A 20,213-nucleotide genomic window follows, 5' to 3' on the forward strand; every position below is an offset into this window, starting at 1 on the left:
TCACTATTCTCATCGACACGGCAGCACTAATAACTTCCTAAACAGTAAGGTGAAACTGTTGCTGTAGGACCAAGAGATATTGCAGATTTCTTCCTCCTCCCTCTTGATGATCATGAGGCTATACTCAGAATTAAATGGTTGATAACATTAGGTGATATTTCTTAGAATTTTATGCAACTATTTATAAAATTTTACAGTAAGGAGAAACAGGTGATACTACATAGGAAACGTGAGGGCGACGTAACGATGATTTGCACACAACAAATGGAGAAGGTTTTGCATAAAGCATGCAGGGGCTTTTTGGTACAACTTGAGCAGCAAATTAAAGGAGAGCCAATAGAATTTGAAGATCCAAACCTATTTCCTTTGCTTGCTAAATTTTCAGATATATTTGACGAGCCGCACAACCTACCTCTTACTCGTCGGCATGATCATTGTATAATGATTTTTCCAATCAAATCGCCAGCAAATACTCAGCCATATCGGTATCCACATCTCCAGAATGATGAAATAGAAAGGATTTTAAAAGAGATGTTTGAAACAGGAGTTATTCGGCCAAGTTGCAACCTCTACTTTTCACCGGTGCTACTTGTACACAAGAAGGACGGAACATGGCGAATATGCGTTGATTACCGAGCTCTCAATAGCATAACCATCAAGAACAAATACCTTATTCCAATAGCAGATGAATTGCTAGATAAAAGGGAGTACAAATCTTCACAAAGCTGGACCTTCGATCTGGGTATTATCAAATACGAGTGTATGAAGAAGTTATACCGAAAACCGCCTTTCGAACACACAACGGCCACTACGAATTTTTACTTTCTTCAACAAAAGGTGAAATATCTTGGGTATATCATATCAGAGGAAGGTGTGACGGTGGACCCCTTCAAAATTGAAGCAATGCAAAACTGGCCTACCCCGAGGAACATAAAATTGCTACATGGCTTTTTGGGTTTAACAGGCTACTACCGTAAGTTTGTGAAAAACTATGGAAAGATCAGTGCACCACTTACTTCCTTATTGGAAAAAGATGTCTTCCAATGGTCGGACAGAGCCTCCACTGCCTTCGACAAACTTAAGGTAGCCATAACGATGATGCCGATGCTAGCGCTACCAGATTTCAACCGACCCTTCATCATTAAGGCCGATGCATCTGGAGACAGAATGGGAGACGTTCTCATGCAAGATGGTCGACCACTCACATACATTAGCAAGACATTGTCTTCCCCGTATCAAAACATGTTAACATATGATAAGGAGATGCTCGCCATTGTGCACGCAGCAACGAGGTGGAGATCGTACTTGATCAAGCGATACTTTCAAATCAAGACCGACCATAAAAGCCTAAAATATCTCTTGGAGCAGAAGATATCTTCCCCCGAGCAGCAAAAATGGCGACTTCCTTGAGGATATTAAGATGGAATGGCAGGAAGATTCGGAGACCAGTAAGATAAAAAATAAAAAAAAATAGAGGAAGCACCAAGCTCCGTGGCTCATTACAATCGGGACTCAAAAGAATTATGTGATAAGGGACGCATTGTGCTTGTGACAAATTCTACTTGCATATTCAAGAGCAGATTTTAGACAAAGTTATTCCATATGCAGGGTACTAAATTGAAAAGGAGTACGACATATCACCCACAAACCAACAGCCAGACGAAAGTTTTAAATAAGTGCTTGGAGACAGCCCAAAGCCACCCACCAAATATGACTACCCAAAGAGAACTCCAGACCCAGCCAAGTGCCATTATTGATCGACGGATCGTGACTCGACGACGACGACCCACTAATGAAGTGCTAATATAGTGGGCGAACCTACCAATAGAAGATGCCACTTGGGAGAACTATGACGACTTGAAGATCAAATTCCCAGAATTCACGAATCATTAGCCTCGAGGACAAGGCTGATTTGAAGAGGGCGGGTCTATTAGGACTCTAGCTTGGAGAGTCCTAATTAAGAGGGACATTCATGTAAAACTGTTAGGACTCTAGCTAGGAGAGTCCTAATTGAGAGGGACATTATGTTAGGACTCTAGTTAGGAGAGTCCTAATTGAGAGGGGCATTCATGTAGGAGGTTTTTTGTTAGAGAAGAATTAGGAGTTGTAAGGGAATAGGAGTCTTGAGTAGGAGTCCTATTAGGAGTTGGTTAGAAATAAGAGTCTTAAGTAGGAGTCCTATTAGGAGTTAGGGTTTAGAAGCCCTATAAATAGCCATGTATTCCTTCTCTTTTCATAAGCAATAGATGAATCTTTTCTGCAGCCTTTGAGCAGCAACTTGGAGGGAGGAACCCCTATAGAGTTCCAAGGAGGCCGATCCCCTAAAGAGATCAACCCCAAGTTTAGAATCTGCAAGGGTTCTAACAGTAAGACATGCAGTAGGAGTTGCGCGGGAGTCAAGACCATGATCACGTTGGGGGTTCGAGAGTTCGACGGAAGTCCGGACGCTCGTTGGAGGTTCTACGGGAACAAATCCGAGAAGTCCAGGAGCTTGCCAAAGAAGCTCATCGGAACTCGCCAAGTGAATCGTCGCAAGTCCAGGAGTTTGCCGGAAGTCCGCCGGAGCATCGTCGAAGGTTCGTCAGATGTTCGTCGGAAGTTTGCCGGAAGCTCGCCGGAAGAATTTATTGACGCACCGGAGCAAGTTGCAGTAAAAGTCTTAAGAAATATCATAGTTAGCATGTAGATTAAGTTATGAATGGGAGGTAATCCCATTAACTTAATCTGGGGGCAATTGGGCCCTTGATAGACCTAAATTGGGCCGAATGGATCAACCCATTCGGACCAGAATTCCTACCGGGCGGTGGCACCGCCCAAGAGGTAGTCTCCTAGGAAAGCTGGGCGGTGCAACCGCCTAGGTTAGGTAGTGGCATCGCTTGGACTTAGTCTCCGAGCGAGACTAGGCGGTACAACCGCCCTAGTCAGGCGGTGGCACCACCTAGGCTCAGTCTCCAAGCGAGGCTCAGTCTTCGAGCTGCCAAGCAGTTGTACCGCCCCAGTCAGGAGGTAGTACTACCATGACCCCGAAAATCCGAGAAAAGATAATTTTGAGCTCCAAATTCAAACCAGTTTGGGGCCTATATAAACCCCACCCTTTCCTGCATGAAAGGGCAACCAAAGGCACCGAAAATCCAATCTTACTCTGTGATTTTTAGAGCTCAAAAGTGTTGTAAAGGCTAGAAGTTCTCCTCTCTCTTTTCTTCCAAGTTTTGATCTTTCAAGAGAGGAGAGAAAGTTTGTAAGGGTTGTCTCCTAAGCCCGTCAAAAGCAGTGAAACTGTAAAAGGGTAGTTGGCCTTCGCCTATTAAAGGAAGGCCTCTAGTGGACGTCGGTGACTTCGTTGGTGGAGGAAGCCAAAAGTGGATGTAGGTCAAGATTGACCGAACCGCTCTAAATCTCAGTTTGCATTTACTTTGAGCATCTTATCTTTACTGCAAACCTCCTCAGTAGCTTACTGCCTTCTGCTCATTTACGAACGTGTTTCATAGTTAAGTATTTTCCGAATCGGCGTTAAGACAGAAATTGGTTTTATCGTACGAACATCATATTTCAGTTTGCGCTTACATTCTGATTTTCATCATAACTGCAAACTGCCTTTATATCTTTGCTTTAACCGCATCTCACTTGATCACAAGTTAAAATGATTTACGAATTGACTTTCATACCGAAATCGCTTTTATCGTACGAACGTCGTATTCCAGTTTGCTATTACATTCTGTTGTCTATCTTAAACTGCAAACTGCCTCTATATATTTGCTTTAATTGCATCTCGCTTGATCACAAGTTAAAGTGATTTACGAATCGGCTTTCTTACCAAAATCATTTTTATCGTACGAATGCAGTTTTAATCGTCGAAAGTTTTCCGCTGCACTAATTCACCCACACCCCCCCCCCCCTCCCCTCTTAGTGCTCTTGATCCTAACAATACGGAGCCCGAGACACGCAGCTCGGCCATGTCAGTCATAAAGTGCTCGAGTCATGCCGCTTAGCCGCATCAGTCACTTAGCGCCTAAATCCCGCCACCTAGCCGCACCAATCACATCCAAATCGTACCCCTCGAACATCGAAATCCCGACCGCATCAACCCCCCGAAGCCCCAAATCAAGATGCATATCGGCCCCGGCTACATTACCGCACCTTGTGCCCAAGCCCCCATAAAGCAGCCCGACGTAAGCCGCTCTATGGGTGGGTGGGGAGAGAATGATAGGACACATCCTGGGAACCTACCATCACTCACAACCACGTCAACACCTAGGATAACACGCCTCAGTCAACGCTATTCCCACGAAGGTAGGGTGGCACTAACGAAGCACAGCACCGTCCCAAAGTGGTCGGGACGACACCGAGCGAATACTAAGCCGACCCGCAAGGGCCGAGTCGGCACAGTGCCGACCCACAAAGGTCGGGACGATGCCAACCCAACACAGCACCCGCCAGGCATGACGCCACCTTGCAAAGACCAGGATGGCAGGCACCGGTCGTACACGGCACCGTCCCACAAGGGTCGGAACGACGCCGACCGTACACATCACCGTCCCGCAAAGGCTATGACGGCGTTGACCGCGCATAGCATCGTCCCTCAAAGGCTAGGATGGTGCCAACCGTGCATAGTGCCATCCCCCAAAAATCGAGATGACGCCAACCAAGTACATTGCCGACGATAATAAACAGCCCAAGTATAATCGATTCCTGTGAGGGGAAGATAAAAACCCCTCAAGGGGTCTTTCGATAGGAGGTCCCTCTCTGGCCACTCAACACTAACAAGATCTTCGGAGGAGTCAAGGTTGGGCTATGCCGACCCACAAAGGTCGGGACGGTGCCAACCCAACACAGCACCCGCCAAGCATGACGCCACCTTGCAAAGACCAGGATGGCAAGCACCGACCGTACACGACACCGTCCCACAAGGGTCAGAACGGTGCCAACCGTACACATCACCGTCCCGCAAAGGCTGTGACGGCGCCGACCGCGCATAGCATCGTCCCTCAAAGGCCAGGATGGTGCCAACCATGCACAATGCCATCCCCCAAAAACCAGGATGACGCCAACCAGGTATATCACCAACAATAATAAACAACCCAAGTATAATCGATTCCTATGAGGGGAAGATAAAAACCCCTCAAGGGGTCTTTCAACAGGAGGTCCCTCTCTGGCCACTCAACACTAACAAGATCTTCGGAGGAGTCAAGGTTGGGAGCCCCTTCCCGACACCGACCTATGTGCAGGAACCGGAGCCCGAGGAGTAGGCGATTAGTCCCAGGGAGTGTCCGACTCGGAAGCTAGAGCTCAAACCCGACCCGCTGGAGGCGAACGATCTTGATTCTTCACCACCAAAATCAAATTGTAGATCAGCATCAGAGAAAGGGTTACGAGTAGAAAGCAGCACAAAAAAAACTCAAATGTACATTACCAGCAAATGATTATGATATGAATTCTATACTGGGGGAAAATATGTCAACCTAACATCCTTCAGCCTCGAACAAGCAATCGATTGGATATATGTTTGTTTTCTAGACAAAATGATGTATGAGAAAATAGATAATGAGAAATAAAACCGTGAAAAGAAATATGAAAAAGCTACAACCCACAGCTAATTTACATTCTTAACTAGTGATGACAAACAAATCTACATTGGATGAAACAAAAAGAATTATCTTTGAGATGTTCTTTTGGACCTTGTACTGGCTCGACGGGCTACATCCCATGGCTTTTGTGGTGCAAAAACACCCTGCTGTGACGCGAAAAATGACTCGTAACCGGGCGAGTCAAAAGCAAAACCAGTGTGCTTGGACTTTTCTCTCGGAAGCCGTGATATAGCGTAGCTTCTTGCTTCATCTGGTGTTAGATGATTTCCAATTTCCAGTAACTCCGTCCTGCTAGTACCTTCTAACTCGTGTCTGTGAATCTCTTGGACAATTTGATAATTGTAGGGGAAAAACCATCTCTGGATCCTGAAAATGTAGTCTAAATTAATAAAAATCATATTGAACATAAATAACAGTAGAAACTAGAAGCAAACATTTGGAGGCTTGTGACAGTGTTTCGTATGTGAATCATAGCCCGAGAAGATTCGGGACAAAATTAACAAGTCGATTTAAATTTAAAGTTCATCATTGAAATTACCTTTTAAAAAAAATCAGAAATTGTTTCAAGGAGGAACTTGTGTTCTAACAACAATATCTATATATAGCAATTAATAAAACAAGTCTTACCCCAGATATAAGAAATCACCAAGAAGTGCAACAATGGGGACAAGCAAAAGCGTGAGGTAGAAGAAAAATGTACTCATCAGCACATATATGACAAAGAAGATATTTTCCTGTGACAAGAACAAATTAATAAGAGTCAAAATAAACAAGTGCTAGTGAAGAAAGATGACTGAGAACTTACTTGTCTATCATAGGGGGTCATTACTCCAGAGTATATGAAGATGAATACAAACCAGGCTAAAATGCTCCCTGAAATACTCAGATGGTGCCACCTGGTAATTGAATTGCATGCCATGAGAAGACGCAAGTTGACAGTCACCACAACGCAAGTGAAGGCCATAGTACTAACATCCCAAAGACCAAATATCTTCCCTGAAGAATTATGACCATTCTGACTTGCAGCAGTCGTGAAGTAATAGAAGATCAAAGAATGGTACAAGGCAAAAAATGCCCATACTGCCACGACTCTCCATTTGAAGAACATGTTTCTAATTCCTTCCTTGTAGAGCTCTGGATACTTCTTTGACAAGGAAGCACTCACATCCTGGACAGTAGCAAACCTCGGTTTAAAAGACTGCATATAGATTCACTTGGCATGACAATGTCTAGAATGATAAAAGACTATAAAGAGCACATGGTAGGCCACAAGTACCTTGTCAAACAGTCCAACGATGATCACAGGAAGTGCTGTAAAAATGACATTGTATAATGACTGAAACCAGTCATCATAAAATCTCTGACCAGAGAACCCAGTTTGAAAGGTGAACCAAAACTGGGTCAATGTAAAGGTAAGATTCTTGTAAAAAAAGTATGTGATAACCTGCAAGGAGAAGTCTATAAGACTCGAGATTTATTAGCCTTAACAGCTTGGGTAGAACCAAGGAAATAAAACCAACCTTACATAACCTGGTATACGACCATCTTCCATGTACAAGAAGAAGATCAGTAAGGAAACGAAACTGAGCAATGGCGAAGTCACTGGCCATTACAGCTTGCATTCCTTCCAGACCACTTATGCCAACACCAACATGAGCAGCCTGGATCATACTCACATCATTCGCACCATCACCTATACTTAGGGTAATTTTTCGGGCACCTTTCTTTACCAGGCTAGTAACCTAGCACCACAAATGTGCACAATTGGGTTTTGAACCAAATAAAACATATGATAATATTCAAAGTCTTTAATTCAGACACTAGAAAAGCAAAAAAAGACTGATAAGAAATGATTCAATTAGATATTTGAAAAGAGGATTACAAAGAATGGGATTACAACCAGAAGCAATATCAAACTAATGCAGTGGAATTTAACAAAAAATGGTCCAGAAAAGGAAACAACCCAGTCCTAAGTCCTAACATATAAGGAATACTGAAATTCTGAGCAAAATGGACTTAACATTCGTGATGTATACATGGCCTTATGATTAATTAGCGCTACCCTTGTTATTGCCAACAACAAAAGTCAACAGCAAAGAATGTTTTAACATAAATGAGAAGAACACTTCCAAACTTTACCTGTGCCTTTTGAAGAGGAGAAACACGACAGCACACTACTGAACTACAATTCAAGCTTAAGTTGAGCAGATTAACACGTAAATTTGGATCCAGCGCATACATTAAACATTTGCCATCAATTATAAGTGCCAACTTCTGCCCAGAAATATGAAGGTACTGCTGAGCCTCTTCAAGGCATCGTTTCAGATCATGATTCACTGAGTCTTTAATAATATGTGCAATCTCCACAGGGTCACCCTGGCAGTAGCAATATGTATAATTAAATCAATTTTTTGGAACAGAAACATACTTCATTTGATTAAGTGAAAAGAACTGAATGGGTATAATGGTACTGCCATATGCTCCCTTTAAAACTGGCTTTTTCTTTTGTGCTTCCATATACATTTGGTTATAAAAGTTTTTTAGCTTTAAAAGTATTTTATACAAGTAAACAAATATTTTATGTAAGTTGCTTTTGTGCTACCATATATATTTTTATTCATGAATAATTAGGTATCACTTTTATAGACGATAAAATGAGAGAGAATCAACCTATGGATGAGGTAGTTAAAAGTGATGAAATGATTATCATTAGTGGTACAAAGAAAGATAGAGGAAAGCCTAAAAAAACTTTAATAGAAACTATAAATAAGAATTTAAATATTCTTAACTTAACTAAACATATAACATTTTACAGATTTCAATGACAGTAAAAGATTCATGTGGTCGACCGACTTATGGCTTTATCGTTGTCGTTATAACAAAGTAACTTCTCGGGAGGTGATGGTAGTGGGTTGACAATGTCAGCATGTAGTGGTGGGGGCTGCAGTAAGTTGATAGCAGTAGTGATAGCCAAAGATTCTGATGGAACTGACCAATGTGGTGGCGCCAATGGTGGTGGCCTGTTGTGGTGGTGACAATGAAATGACACTGGTGGTGATTGTCGATGGTGGTGGCAAAGGTGGTGTCAGCTACAATAACAAAAAAGTAGCAGCCATGGCGGTGAAAATAGTAGTTTAGTTTTGGTGGTGACAAAAAAGGTGGCAATAGTGGCAGATAGTTGTTGTGGACTAGTAATAACAATGACAGTGGTAGATGGTAATAGCGATCAACATTGGTGATGGCTTTTACCGGCGGCCTGATAGTGATAGCATCCAGTGGCAGGTGATGATGGTGCTGATGTTGGTCATAGTGGTCATGACATTGCTCAGTGGCGAGATGGTGGCAACCATGGAAATGATATGGTGGTGATAGCAATGGTGGTTATGTTGGTAGTGGTGACAATGGTGATGATGACAGCAAAGGTGATGCACTGGTATGACAATGGCAGTAGAGATGCTTGTGGCAACAACAATGGGCTAACATGGTGGTGGTGATAGTCAAGGATTGACTTTTCGCCCGATACAGTATAGTACAGGTGGTATGTATCGGTCCAATGGGCAATCGGCACATGCACCGCCCCGTTTCATGCAGAAAAAAGGAGGCAAGGGGCGTACTGGGCAGTACACCCCAAAAACTGGGCAAAACAGTCGAAAAATGACCATTACTGACATGTTTCGGTCATTAATGGTTGGATCTCGATCGATACACATCTAGGGCCAGAAAATTTTGACCTGGTTCAAAGATTAACCTTCCTCCCTCCCCTCTTTCACTCCCTCTCACTCACACAAGTTTCCCCCTCTCTCTCACTCTTCCTTGCTCTTTTTCTCAATTGAGCTTCCAAATCGGAGATTAGAAGGCATAGAGCTTCAATTGGAGGGATTAAGTGTTCAAACTTGACATTTGGTGGAAGATCTCTTCTACTGAAGGTATTTATCATCTATGTTTTAGTTAGAGTTTGACATGTTTAGACTTTACTTATGTCTTTGTATGAGTAGTTAGGGTTTGATTAGTGTATCTTTCTTGATATTAGAGATATTTTTTTCCTAATTATAGATATTTAATGTTGATTAATGCAATCCTTTAGGGCCGATTAGAGCCATTGTCTGACTTTGAGGGAAAATTAGGAGCAATTAGGGCCTAATAAGGTGATTGGTGTCATTATATAATTCAGTGCCAATTAGTGTCATTACCTTAGTTTTAGGAGCAATTTAGGGGTAATTAGGCTAAACCACAGCATATTAAGGGGTGATTAGTGTATTTCTCTTTATAGTTTATATTAGCACTCTTTTTCCCAATTTTAACTAGTTAATGGTGATTAGTATCATTCTTCAAAATCTAAGGCCAACTAGGGCCATAACCTTACTTTTACGGTCAATTTAGGGGTAATTAGGCCTAATGAAACCATGTTAAGGTTGATTAGTGTCATTCTTTATATTATAGGGACCATTAGGGCCATTACCTCACTATTAGAGTCGATTTAGTGGTAATTATACCTAATCACCACATATTTAGAACCAACTAGGGCCAATTGGATGTGTTTTTTATATTATTAGTGTGTTTATCTTAATTTTAGTAGCAATTAGACAATCATATATACGCCTAGAGAAGCTGGCATAAGTGCACAACAATATGCGTCTAAGGTTATGGGGTGTCGAGCTTGATAAAGAGCTAGAGGAGCCAAAGATCAATCCTTTTGACATCCAATTCTACAATGAAAATTCTCAATCGATGCTGGGATGGGTTGAAGCAACAAAAACCTAAGTTCCATTGCTTTATGAGGTAGGAGGTTCCCATATCCATCTCGTTTTATCACTGAGGTTATAGAAGAAAAGGAATAATATTCGCAAAAGGAGGAAGATCCCCTCGTTTAGAACGTGGTGGTCAGACAACCAAACAATCACAATTGTGCATAGGGGAAGGGGAAGGGGAAGGGAAAGGGAAAGGAAGTAGCATCAATCGATCCCTTAGAAAGAATCAATGAGCAACAATTTCAGTCCGATGATGAGATACCTTCTCCATTGCAGTCAGCACTTCACAAGGTTTGTAGAGATAGCAACAATGTCGACGGTAATGCCTCGACTGATGCTAGCATCCATGCCAACAAATCAATGGTTCCATCTACTCAACCTCATGGTGAGACATAGACTAAGCATTTTACGCATGTCATCCAAGATATAGATCACTCGAGGAACCATGCGTAACGTTTATACTCGCAAGAAACAAGGGAAAGGGAAGGCAGTTTATAACTTCAAGCAGATGTGACAGAACCTCTACGATGTAGACAGAGACCGGAGCTTGTCATATTCGTAGCCACCATATTATCGAGGATCCTATTGCCAATAATAGTACAGTGATGGTCATTTTTTTCGGAGACTAATCGTTCTGATGATACAGAGCAGTAGGATACTAGCAATAATGGTAGTAGTGATAATGATAATTGTGGAAATACTGGCAATGATGTGATCATGGTGACGGTGGTGGCTATGGAAAATGTGATAGCAATAGTAGTAGCCATGGTGGCTATGACCAAATGGTGGTGGTTGGTATTGGCAATGGCTACTGATGGCAGTGTTGATAGACACCAGTGGCAGTGGCAGCAACAATGATGATTAATATCTGGAGGCAGTGGTAAAAGTGGTGGTGATGGCAAAATTGTAATAGTCAATGTGTTGATGTCATCAACGGTTTTATCATTAGTTCTATCATGAGTAGTAAGGAGCATCTAACCCTATATAAGGAGTTCTTAAGTACTTCCCCAAAGCAAAAGCAACTTTTTTGCCTTTGAAGTTGCAAAGTACCTAAGACAAATATACCTTAAAAGAAAAGGTATAGAAATAAATTATACTCAAGGTTTAGTAGTTGGTTTATGTAGCCCTGATGCATGAGCTATAGGCTATCAGCAACAATCTGCTTTTATAGCACACTATTCAAGTTAGTGTATTATAAGAATCCAGGCCAGTTCATCGTACCTTGTCCTCGGCCTCCCTAATTGCATCAGTTTCCGAAGTGATAATGAATTGCTTCATGTCATTATTGATCAGATTGCAAGCTGCACACAAGTATAGGCATCACTCAATAAGCTTTCAACTTGAGAATAGAATCAATGATACATTCACATGGAAATATCAATAGCTATACGACAAGATGCTACAATTATTTTTTAGCACTCTAGTTCTTGATGTGAAGCAATCACAGACCTATATGACATAATATTTGACATACCATATGCTATGTTTATTGCAGTCTCCATCTTATCTCCTGTCAACACCCAGATTTTTATTCCAGCTTGAGACAAAGTTTCTATACAAGCCGGAACTCCATCTTGAAGTTTATCTTCAATAGCAGTGCATCCTATTAGTATGAGACCCATTTCAATCAGCTCTGCCACCTATAACAAAGAAATTGAAAAGTTACACATTGGCTGCAGAATACATTTACCCACTCAGCTTCCCAACAAATAAATCCAGTTGCAGATATCACTTAAGTCAATCATACCAAGTGTTTGGCAAAATATCACCAATATGCTGAGATTATAACATGGTAAAAGCAATTAAGAAGGAACGTTGGAAAGTCAAATTACATCATAAACCATCTCAGCATCTATGAACAGGTAGTATTCAAGAGAACAGGCAAATAGTGGGTCACTCCATGTGCAGAATTCATGGTGAATATCCTTGTCTTCCTCACTCCTAGCTCTCTTTTGTCAGCAACTGTTGCTGGTTGTAAGCTTTTTACACGTTTTAATAAATTTCTATTTTTAAGGGTCAAACTTGTGTTTTCTCTCGTGCCTTTCAACTTGCATAATTTACAGACACAAAATTCTATAATACAGGTAAATAAAATAAAATAAAAGGGAAAGTCAAGGGCAAGCAAATAAAATAAAACAGGACAAACACTACAAATTAAGATAGTTAAGTTTATTGTTCAAAAAGTACTGTTCCTACTATCAATATAATCAAATAGCTTAAATATGAGTAAGAGAAAAGGCATTCAGATTTGTGCAATATATGAATTATGTGTATAACACAACAGATATTCAGATGTGCAATGAATGAAATATGTGTATAACACAACAAACACATACTAAGGAGCATAGAACTACAATTGGTCCACAAAAACAGTTTTAAGAGAACAGTCACAACCCAGCACACCTCATCAAGTTTCTTCTCACGATCTCTCAGAGACGATTTGGCTTGAATAAATTTCTCATTCCATTTTTCATACAAGTCATTTGTTAATTCCCGATAGGCAAGGCAAAGTGTACGTAGACCTGCAGAACCAAACTGCTCCAAGTGCTCCCTGGTTAATCTTTTAATATCTTGATTTGCATCGGCCAATCTTTCATATATAACAGTATCAGCACCCTGTGAATAATTTATAACTTAAGAGTTAACTATCTTAGGATTAACTTTGTACAATAGTATGCCTAGAAGTCTTAAGACCAAAATCTTACCTTACAATAGAGGACAAGTCTTCCATTAGGATAGCGACACACAACCGATTGGCGCTTCCTCGTGCTATCAAAAACCAAAAGCATATATAGCAAATGCCTTGATATAACTCAGGTCAGAACTTGAACTTAAACTTACCTGTTAAATTCAAGAACATTTAGGATCTCATAGGACACATCCTGTATATTTCCCATCCTTTCAACATGTGATTCACGTACCATGACGGTAGTTGGTGTACGCCTGTGGAAATAGAACAAAAAAGAAAAAAAAATTAAACATGGATTTAAATCCAATGAATGCTGAATATATGGATCAGTACTGACATTGTTTTTTAATATTTTCAATATTGGTACAGTCCTATAAGATTATAGGTTCCAGAATGGGTACAAGAACTAGTTTTTAAAACTTTTTAACTTTAAAAAGGGACAAAAGGCTAAATATGTTATACCCAAGATGGAAAACCAAACAAAAAACACAATCTTAATATTACCTACAAAAGAAGAAACCAAAATTCTTTGCAGCAGTTACAAGAGCAGCCTCATCTGGTGATGCAGCTTGATATGCGATCTTTTCTGGTGATTCATCACCTTCTGGAAGAACGGTATGACATAAAGCAAGACATCTGAAAAATTCCTACACATGAAATAGGATCAACTTCAAAACAGTGTAGTAGTAAACTAAATGTAATGATCAAGTCCAAAGATATAGTCTAATTTTATTCACCTAAAAAGAAAGAAATGCTCATAAAACAGCATTAGGCTACACATTTCCCACATTTTTATATAATTATTTATACTTGAGAAGAGGTTGATATACACAAAAATTAATGAAAAACAAAAATAGCATAATGATTTGCTGCAGGCCATATAAATTCATCTGCAACATTGAGATTTGTTGAGAGAAATATCATTAGTTAATCCTCCAGACCTTAAATCCCTGTAGTGTTGATATAGATCAAATAAATATAGATCCAAGCCAGATTTACATGGGTCTAATCCAAATCTGCATGGAACTTGCCTAGATATATGAGAATCAAGTCTGGGATCACCTGAACCTAGCCTAGTTCTTCATAGATCTTGGACAAATCAATATAAATCTAGCTCGGTTTACATGGACCTTGACCCAATCTGCCCCAATTTGCATCAAATTAGCAACCACCAACCTAGGTCCCAACCAAAATCCAACTAGATCCAGGCTAAATTCATGGCAGATCTAAACTAGGTATATTTGGCTTAATTTAATGCAAAGATCAACTTCAACTTTCTAATCAAGAGTTGCACATTATTAAATAAGCGTCTAAATGGCAACAACATAAGCATGAAGAATTAAGGTTGTATTTTAAAACCATAGGCATCCTTTGCAAAATCGTGCAAAATTCAAACCAAGGTTTGCAATACAATCCAATACAGTTAAATACAAGCAGTAATTTCGTGCTCAGTCTTATCTGGAGCACGATATGTACCAAGATATCAACGCATAGTATGTTGGTATAACTTGAAACTATATTGGTCCTATGTCGATAGTTGTGCATCCTGAGCACAATGAGGATTGCTCGTCCTATTGTGGCTCCTCCCCACTTACTACAACTCGAACTTATACCAATCCAAGCTAGGACCAGTAGGGCTCTGATTCCTGAAACTAAAACTACTAAAGAGAAGAGCCCTAACAATAAACCACACCCCCTCCTCGCCCCCCCCCGCACGCTCAAACCAGCTTCGAAACCCTAAACCCTATGTCCGCCACCGCTGCTTTCGTGCGCAACTCCCTCCGTTGCCACTGCCTTAACTCCCTCCACCACCAACGCCTTCATTCAAAGCTCCCCCCGCTGTCGCTGCCTTCGCACACATCTCCCTCCATCACTGATGCCTTCATCCAAAGCTCCCTCTGCTGTCGCTGCCTTCAGCGCAACTCCCTCCACCACTGACGCCTTCATTTGGAGCTCCCTCTGCCACCAACGCCTTCATCCGAAGCTCCATCCACCTACATCGCCTTCGTATGAAGCTTCCTTTGCAGCCGCCACCTTCGTTTGAAGTTTCCTCCACTGTCGTTGCCCTCTCCTTCCCCACCTTCCTCTACAAGCCAATTACTCCTCTTCTCAATGCCTCTTTAGAGTTGTTTAGCACTGGTTAATCCCTCTTTAGAACTGTTCTTAGTCCCTCTTTAAAGCTATTTAGAGTGGTTAATCCTTGTTTGGAACTGTTTAGCACTAGTTAATATATTTTTTTATATTTTAATATTCTAGAGCATCTCGCTTCACTAAGGCGAGCACCTAGGAGAGCACCTAGCACCTCGAGTGTTTTGGGACCTTAGCATCTTTTAGTGCCTAGGCGCTTTTAAAAACACTGGTTTTGATGAGGTTCCAAATGGTCTCAACTAGTTCTATAAATATTTTTTATGGATTCTTTTTTTTATTGATTTGATATAGTGATTTTCTTTTTTTTCTTCCCATGTTATTTTTCTCATTGAAAGGGCAACTAGAAAGTAATCCAACTAATCAGTCTTACCAATCATCACTATATGGGATGATCTTGAAACCGTCCCAAATTAAGAATCCCGTTAAACATCATCCCCAGACCATGAACCCAAAATAATCTTCAGATGCTAGAAATTGTTTGTGAGGTGATGATTAAAACAACAGTATATAAATATTTTTTTTATCACCTAAGTTGGTTTTTTCCAATTGCCCCATGCCTGTTTTCCTTGTTCTCTGTGCACGTCTCCGTATGTATTCACACCAAGATGCTAGCTACAAGATACAAGATATCAGAGGGAAGAGAGGCTTGCTGGACAGATGACCTTCTTACACCAACCATATTTATCTTGGATTTGATATAAAATGTACCAATTTTGTGATCATATATACCCATTAAAATTCGAATCACCAGAAAAATCTTTCAAATTAGGATATGTTAGGAATCTACTCCTTCCTACAATTCTGACAATTCACATAACCAAGGTTTTAGATATGAAGAGAAGATAGAGGGAAAAGGTGGATTAGAGGAGAGGAGTACCAGGGCCAACAGTGGCAAGTGGTGCGGCATTGAAGGGTGGAAGCTGAACAAGACAGAGAGGGAGAGAGAGGGAGGGAGGGAGGGAGGGAGGCCACAGGCGAGAAATAAAAATAGAGAGGCCATGAGTGAGAACCCTAAATGAAAAGAAGGCTGAAATGGACGAAACTGCCAGAAAAAGACTGGTACATGTGCCAATTTGCCACAGTATTTAGAACCGTGGTTTTAGATGTTTGCACTTCGATAGTTCAATTGTTCTTTAAGAGGCATCAAATGTTAGTATTTAGACTCATCCTAACAACACTGCCACACATGAAAGCACAAGAACTGATTTATGTCCACAGCTAAGTCAAAGCATGTCATATAATAATCACCAAGTTCAACTTTCCATTGCAAATAAATCAAACTAAACAAGCATCCGTAATACATTAGAAGGGAACTACCATCCAAATAGGGAAACAAAATTTATTATATGAACTAGCTTGAAGTAGAGGTACAAAAGTATGTTCCAACCAATTGTTAGAATGATTAACTTATATTATTGAATAAACTAATCATACACAAAAATCTAAATTTGGATGATGGTGGAAAATAAACACCCCGATATAGGTACACATTACTAACAAAAAGATCCTTAATGGTGAATAAGGTCTGGGTACACAAAAATAGAAAGATAAAGGTAAACAAAAAGAACCTTAATGATGAACCATACATATGGGAAAAGTAAAGAAGTGGCCACTTTAATGTGACAAGAAATTCTACAACTCATTCATGTAACAGAACTTCGTTTACAAAATCAATCAAAATAATTCTCTGTAACCAAATACCAAAAGAACAACTTTGTAAAGATCCTTGAATCTACCTTGCAGATCTCAGGATCACGCTCATTCCTCCAAGCACCACACATAATCCTGGCATCATCAAAGTTAAAACCTTTCTCATGAACTGCTGTGTCTGACGACTCTGACCTATTAACCTATAAGCAGAAATAAAGAAAATATGCATCAGTAACTTGAATTAGAACTCTAAATGCTTCAAGGTAATTGCTACTAGTGCCATCTCGCAAGAATGACATACACATACCTCATTCATTTTTTTTCCAGTGCGTTGTGCTTGTCCTTTTTCAATCTCGGTAATACCAGTTCCATATGCCTCTCCACCGATTGAACACTTGAAGAACTCCATCAGGTTTCTAGTTAATGTTCCTGTTTTGTCGGAAAATATGTATTCCACCTACACCAAGAATCACTTAGATTTAGCATCATAAACAGTCAAGAAGCTAATGAATAGGATAAAAATGCAATGAAAGTTTGTTTGTATGTCAAATATTGTTGTGTGTTCACCAACATGATTTAAATGCTATAATATAATTATGATTTAGCTATGCTTATTCTGGTGCATCTTGACTTTCATTGCATACCAAGGCAAAATTTCCTATGTTCTAACTATCCATAAAGGACATGGAAATTCCAATCAGAGTATGTTCTCTTCATTTTCCATAATGTTTATTAGGGAAAGATAAGAATTTGATATAAATGAACCAGGTAAATATTAGTTCTACTTTAGTTATTTCTGTTTCAGTTGCTAATAATAGAAGATCTAAAGTAAGAATTGCATCCTACATTTCAGTGATCTATTCAAGCAGTAATAAAAGAAAAGGCAGGTTGGAATCTCGTTTATCTCTTTATTCGACAATGCTGGACATAAGCAGAAAGCAAAAGGTTTAGTGGATCTAGCATGATTGCCAGTTGTTTCCCCTCATTTTTCCTTCCTGTGCCTTCTGTTCTCATTTTAAATTTCAGTTATTTCTTTCTTTTGCAGTAATCTGTCTGCTGTGACTACCCTTACATAAGATCCAATTACCATGGTGTATGCTTCAACTTGTCTCATCTTGTAGAGTAGACATTATAAAAGTTTAGCTTGAACTCCTAAATCAAAGGAGCAGTCAGACAAATATTAGGCAATAGCTTAAAGGTGCAACAGTCAAGTGGTTGAGAACCACTTAAGCTATTTCCATACTCAAGTATGATGAAAAATAATTGCCAAGAGATATTAAAACATGAAAAGCAGATAACAAACCCAATATCTATAGAGTGGAAGCAAAAAAAAAAAAAGATAAGTCAACAGCCTGCAAAAGCAAAAGATAAATGGTTCAATATCAATTTTGATATTGGTTTTGGCCTCTTTATAAAATCTTTAATTTTCATAGTTTGGAACATGCAGAAGCCTTGTTATGTCAGGGTTTTCAGTAACTTGTATTCAGCTTTTACAAATTTAGCTAATCCGAATCCAGAGCATTACTTTGATTGAACAACTAGTCAACAAAAGTTATATTTCGAGTTGATAAGGTATAGAACAGTTTTGACTTTTGATCATTTTGGCAATTCCTATGGTTTTACTGAAATTTACAAGCATGTTTGGCAGCTTCAGCAGTTTTGAAATTTCAGCAATTTCAATCCAAGTTGATGATTCAAACTAAATCGAATCCCAGGAGAGTTCAGAATTTGTGATTGCCTGATCTCGATAAGTCTTGTTTTTTCTTCTCTTTCCTCTCTCATCGCTAATACCAAGATATAAAATTTTCTAAAGAAAAGCATGCAGCAATTATAAAGCTAGGTGCACAACAGAATTAGTTAATTTACCAAGAAATTAAACCAAATAAAGATCAGCTGCAAAATTAAATTGAAGTCAAAAGGGGAAATGCATGGATGTATGAATAATAAAATATATATATTTTGTTATTCTGAAATTAGAAAAATTACATAGAAGTATCTAGATTCGCTCACACTTTCTCAATTAGGGGGAAGTTAACTGCTATGTTTGGGTGGCTTAATAGGGAAACTTCCTTCCCTTATTAAAAAAAAAAAAGTAACTTCCTTCCCTTCTCAGTATCTATTTAGATTCCGAAAATATTAAAGAAATATATGTCCAGTTGTAATAAATAAAGTGCATTTTCTTAAGAAAGACAGAATTTTAGATCTATTAAATAGCTTTAGCCCCTTCTGTTCATCTCCTCTGCCTTTCTTGTTCTATCTCTCTCTGTTACTCAAATGCATGATTTGCAATACCATACCATACCACTCAGTATGGGCGGTACATACCAATCCGATAGAGGACCAGTATGGGTGGTACATCACTACACCTTAGTGTCTCATGTGTTGGCATGCTCGGTATAACTCGGTACATACCATACCGACAACTGATCGGTACACCGATTGATGGTACGGTATTCAGAACCTTGCTCTTATGTTTTACTAAAACTAATAATGCAGCAGCAGTGTTGTCCATGTTTGAAGACCAAACAATCTCAAAACTCTTTGGAATGATAAAACAGACATCCCATGTCATGAACAACTGTGATTGTCTCCCTGAAGCATCTCTATTATTGTTCGAATTGCATTGAATTGCAATTCTCGTGCCTAATTATGAGCAATCACAGGAAGTTCCAAATCAGTCTGGGTTACAAGACAAATTCTAATATTAACCAAGTTTTGCAAGAAAGGATGACATTCACCATCAAACTGTGCAGATCAGTTTTCAATCTCAGTCATCATCAATATTGACAGCGAAGATAATGTTAGTGAAGTAACAGGTTACAAAAAACTAATTCTTCTAAGATCAAGCATTGGCATTCATCACTAGAGGATGAACACTAGATTGTCATAAATCATAAGAAAGCAAATTGCACTACAGAAAGGAACTAATGTGATTTACATTCAGAACAGAACAGCTAAGTTCAATTGTGTTCAATCTGAGAAAGGAATGGTTGAATCAAGATTCTAGGCAGGTGTTTTGAGAACATTCACATCATAAATTTTGTGGCTATTCAAAGATCACTAGTTACTACAGGAGTATCAAGAGTAAGTAATTAATCTGACTGAAAAAATGGGTAACTTATATTTCATTCAATTCCAGAGTCAGAAAAAACTTAACTATAAAAGTCCATATCCGCTGTCAAAACAGAGTGCTGCATGACTTAATAATTAAATAAAAGAAATCCTTGTTCTTTTATCTCAAATTGCTTAGCCTTCTACCTCCCCTTCCCTGCTTTATTATGTTATGGCAGACAAACAACAATTGTACTACACTTTTTGAAGGTCACAAGTCATAACAGTACACTGCTGTTTTTTATGACAATATAGACCCAACTGCAATATAACTTATTCACA

General features: G+C 39.6%; 1 protein-coding gene across 2 annotated transcripts in view; it reads right to left on the minus strand.

Moving 5' to 3' along the window:
- Window positions 1–5,373: 5,373 nt before the first annotated feature.
- LOC135617460 (phospholipid-transporting ATPase 3-like) overlaps window positions 5,374–20,213 on the minus strand; it is a 35,647-nt gene continuing 20,807 nt past the window's right edge. The window contains exons 14-27 of one of the 2 annotated variants that reach the window (XM_065117676.1): window positions 17,128–17,277; window positions 16,907–17,020; window positions 13,527–13,669; window positions 13,175–13,276; window positions 13,039–13,102; window positions 12,737–12,949; window positions 11,808–11,973; window positions 11,555–11,634; window positions 7,725–7,961; window positions 7,106–7,327; window positions 6,862–7,029; window positions 6,391–6,753; window positions 6,213–6,319; window positions 5,374–5,951 (exon numbers count right to left, since the gene is read on the minus strand). In XM_065117676.1, coding sequence (XP_064973748.1) covers window positions 5,651–5,951; window positions 6,213–6,319; window positions 6,391–6,753; window positions 6,862–7,029; window positions 7,106–7,327; window positions 7,725–7,961; window positions 11,555–11,634; window positions 11,808–11,973; window positions 12,737–12,949; window positions 13,039–13,102; window positions 13,175–13,276; window positions 13,527–13,669; window positions 16,907–17,020; window positions 17,128–17,277 — 2,430 coding nt within the window. In that variant the 3' untranslated portion in view covers window positions 5,374–5,650. The remainder of the gene's footprint in view (window positions 5,952–6,212; window positions 6,320–6,390; window positions 6,754–6,861; window positions 7,030–7,105; window positions 7,328–7,724; window positions 7,962–11,554; window positions 11,635–11,807; window positions 11,974–12,736; window positions 12,950–13,038; window positions 13,103–13,174; window positions 13,277–13,526; window positions 13,670–16,906; window positions 17,021–17,127; window positions 17,278–20,213) is intronic. The other variant, XM_065117677.1, reaches the window with a different exon arrangement.

Source organism: Musa acuminata, chromosome BXJ2-7 (genome assembly GCF_036884655.1).
Source record: "Musa acuminata AAA Group cultivar baxijiao chromosome BXJ2-7, Cavendish_Baxijiao_AAA, whole genome shotgun sequence".
NCBI classification, from domain to species: Eukaryota; Viridiplantae; Streptophyta; class Magnoliopsida; order Zingiberales; family Musaceae; genus Musa; species Musa acuminata.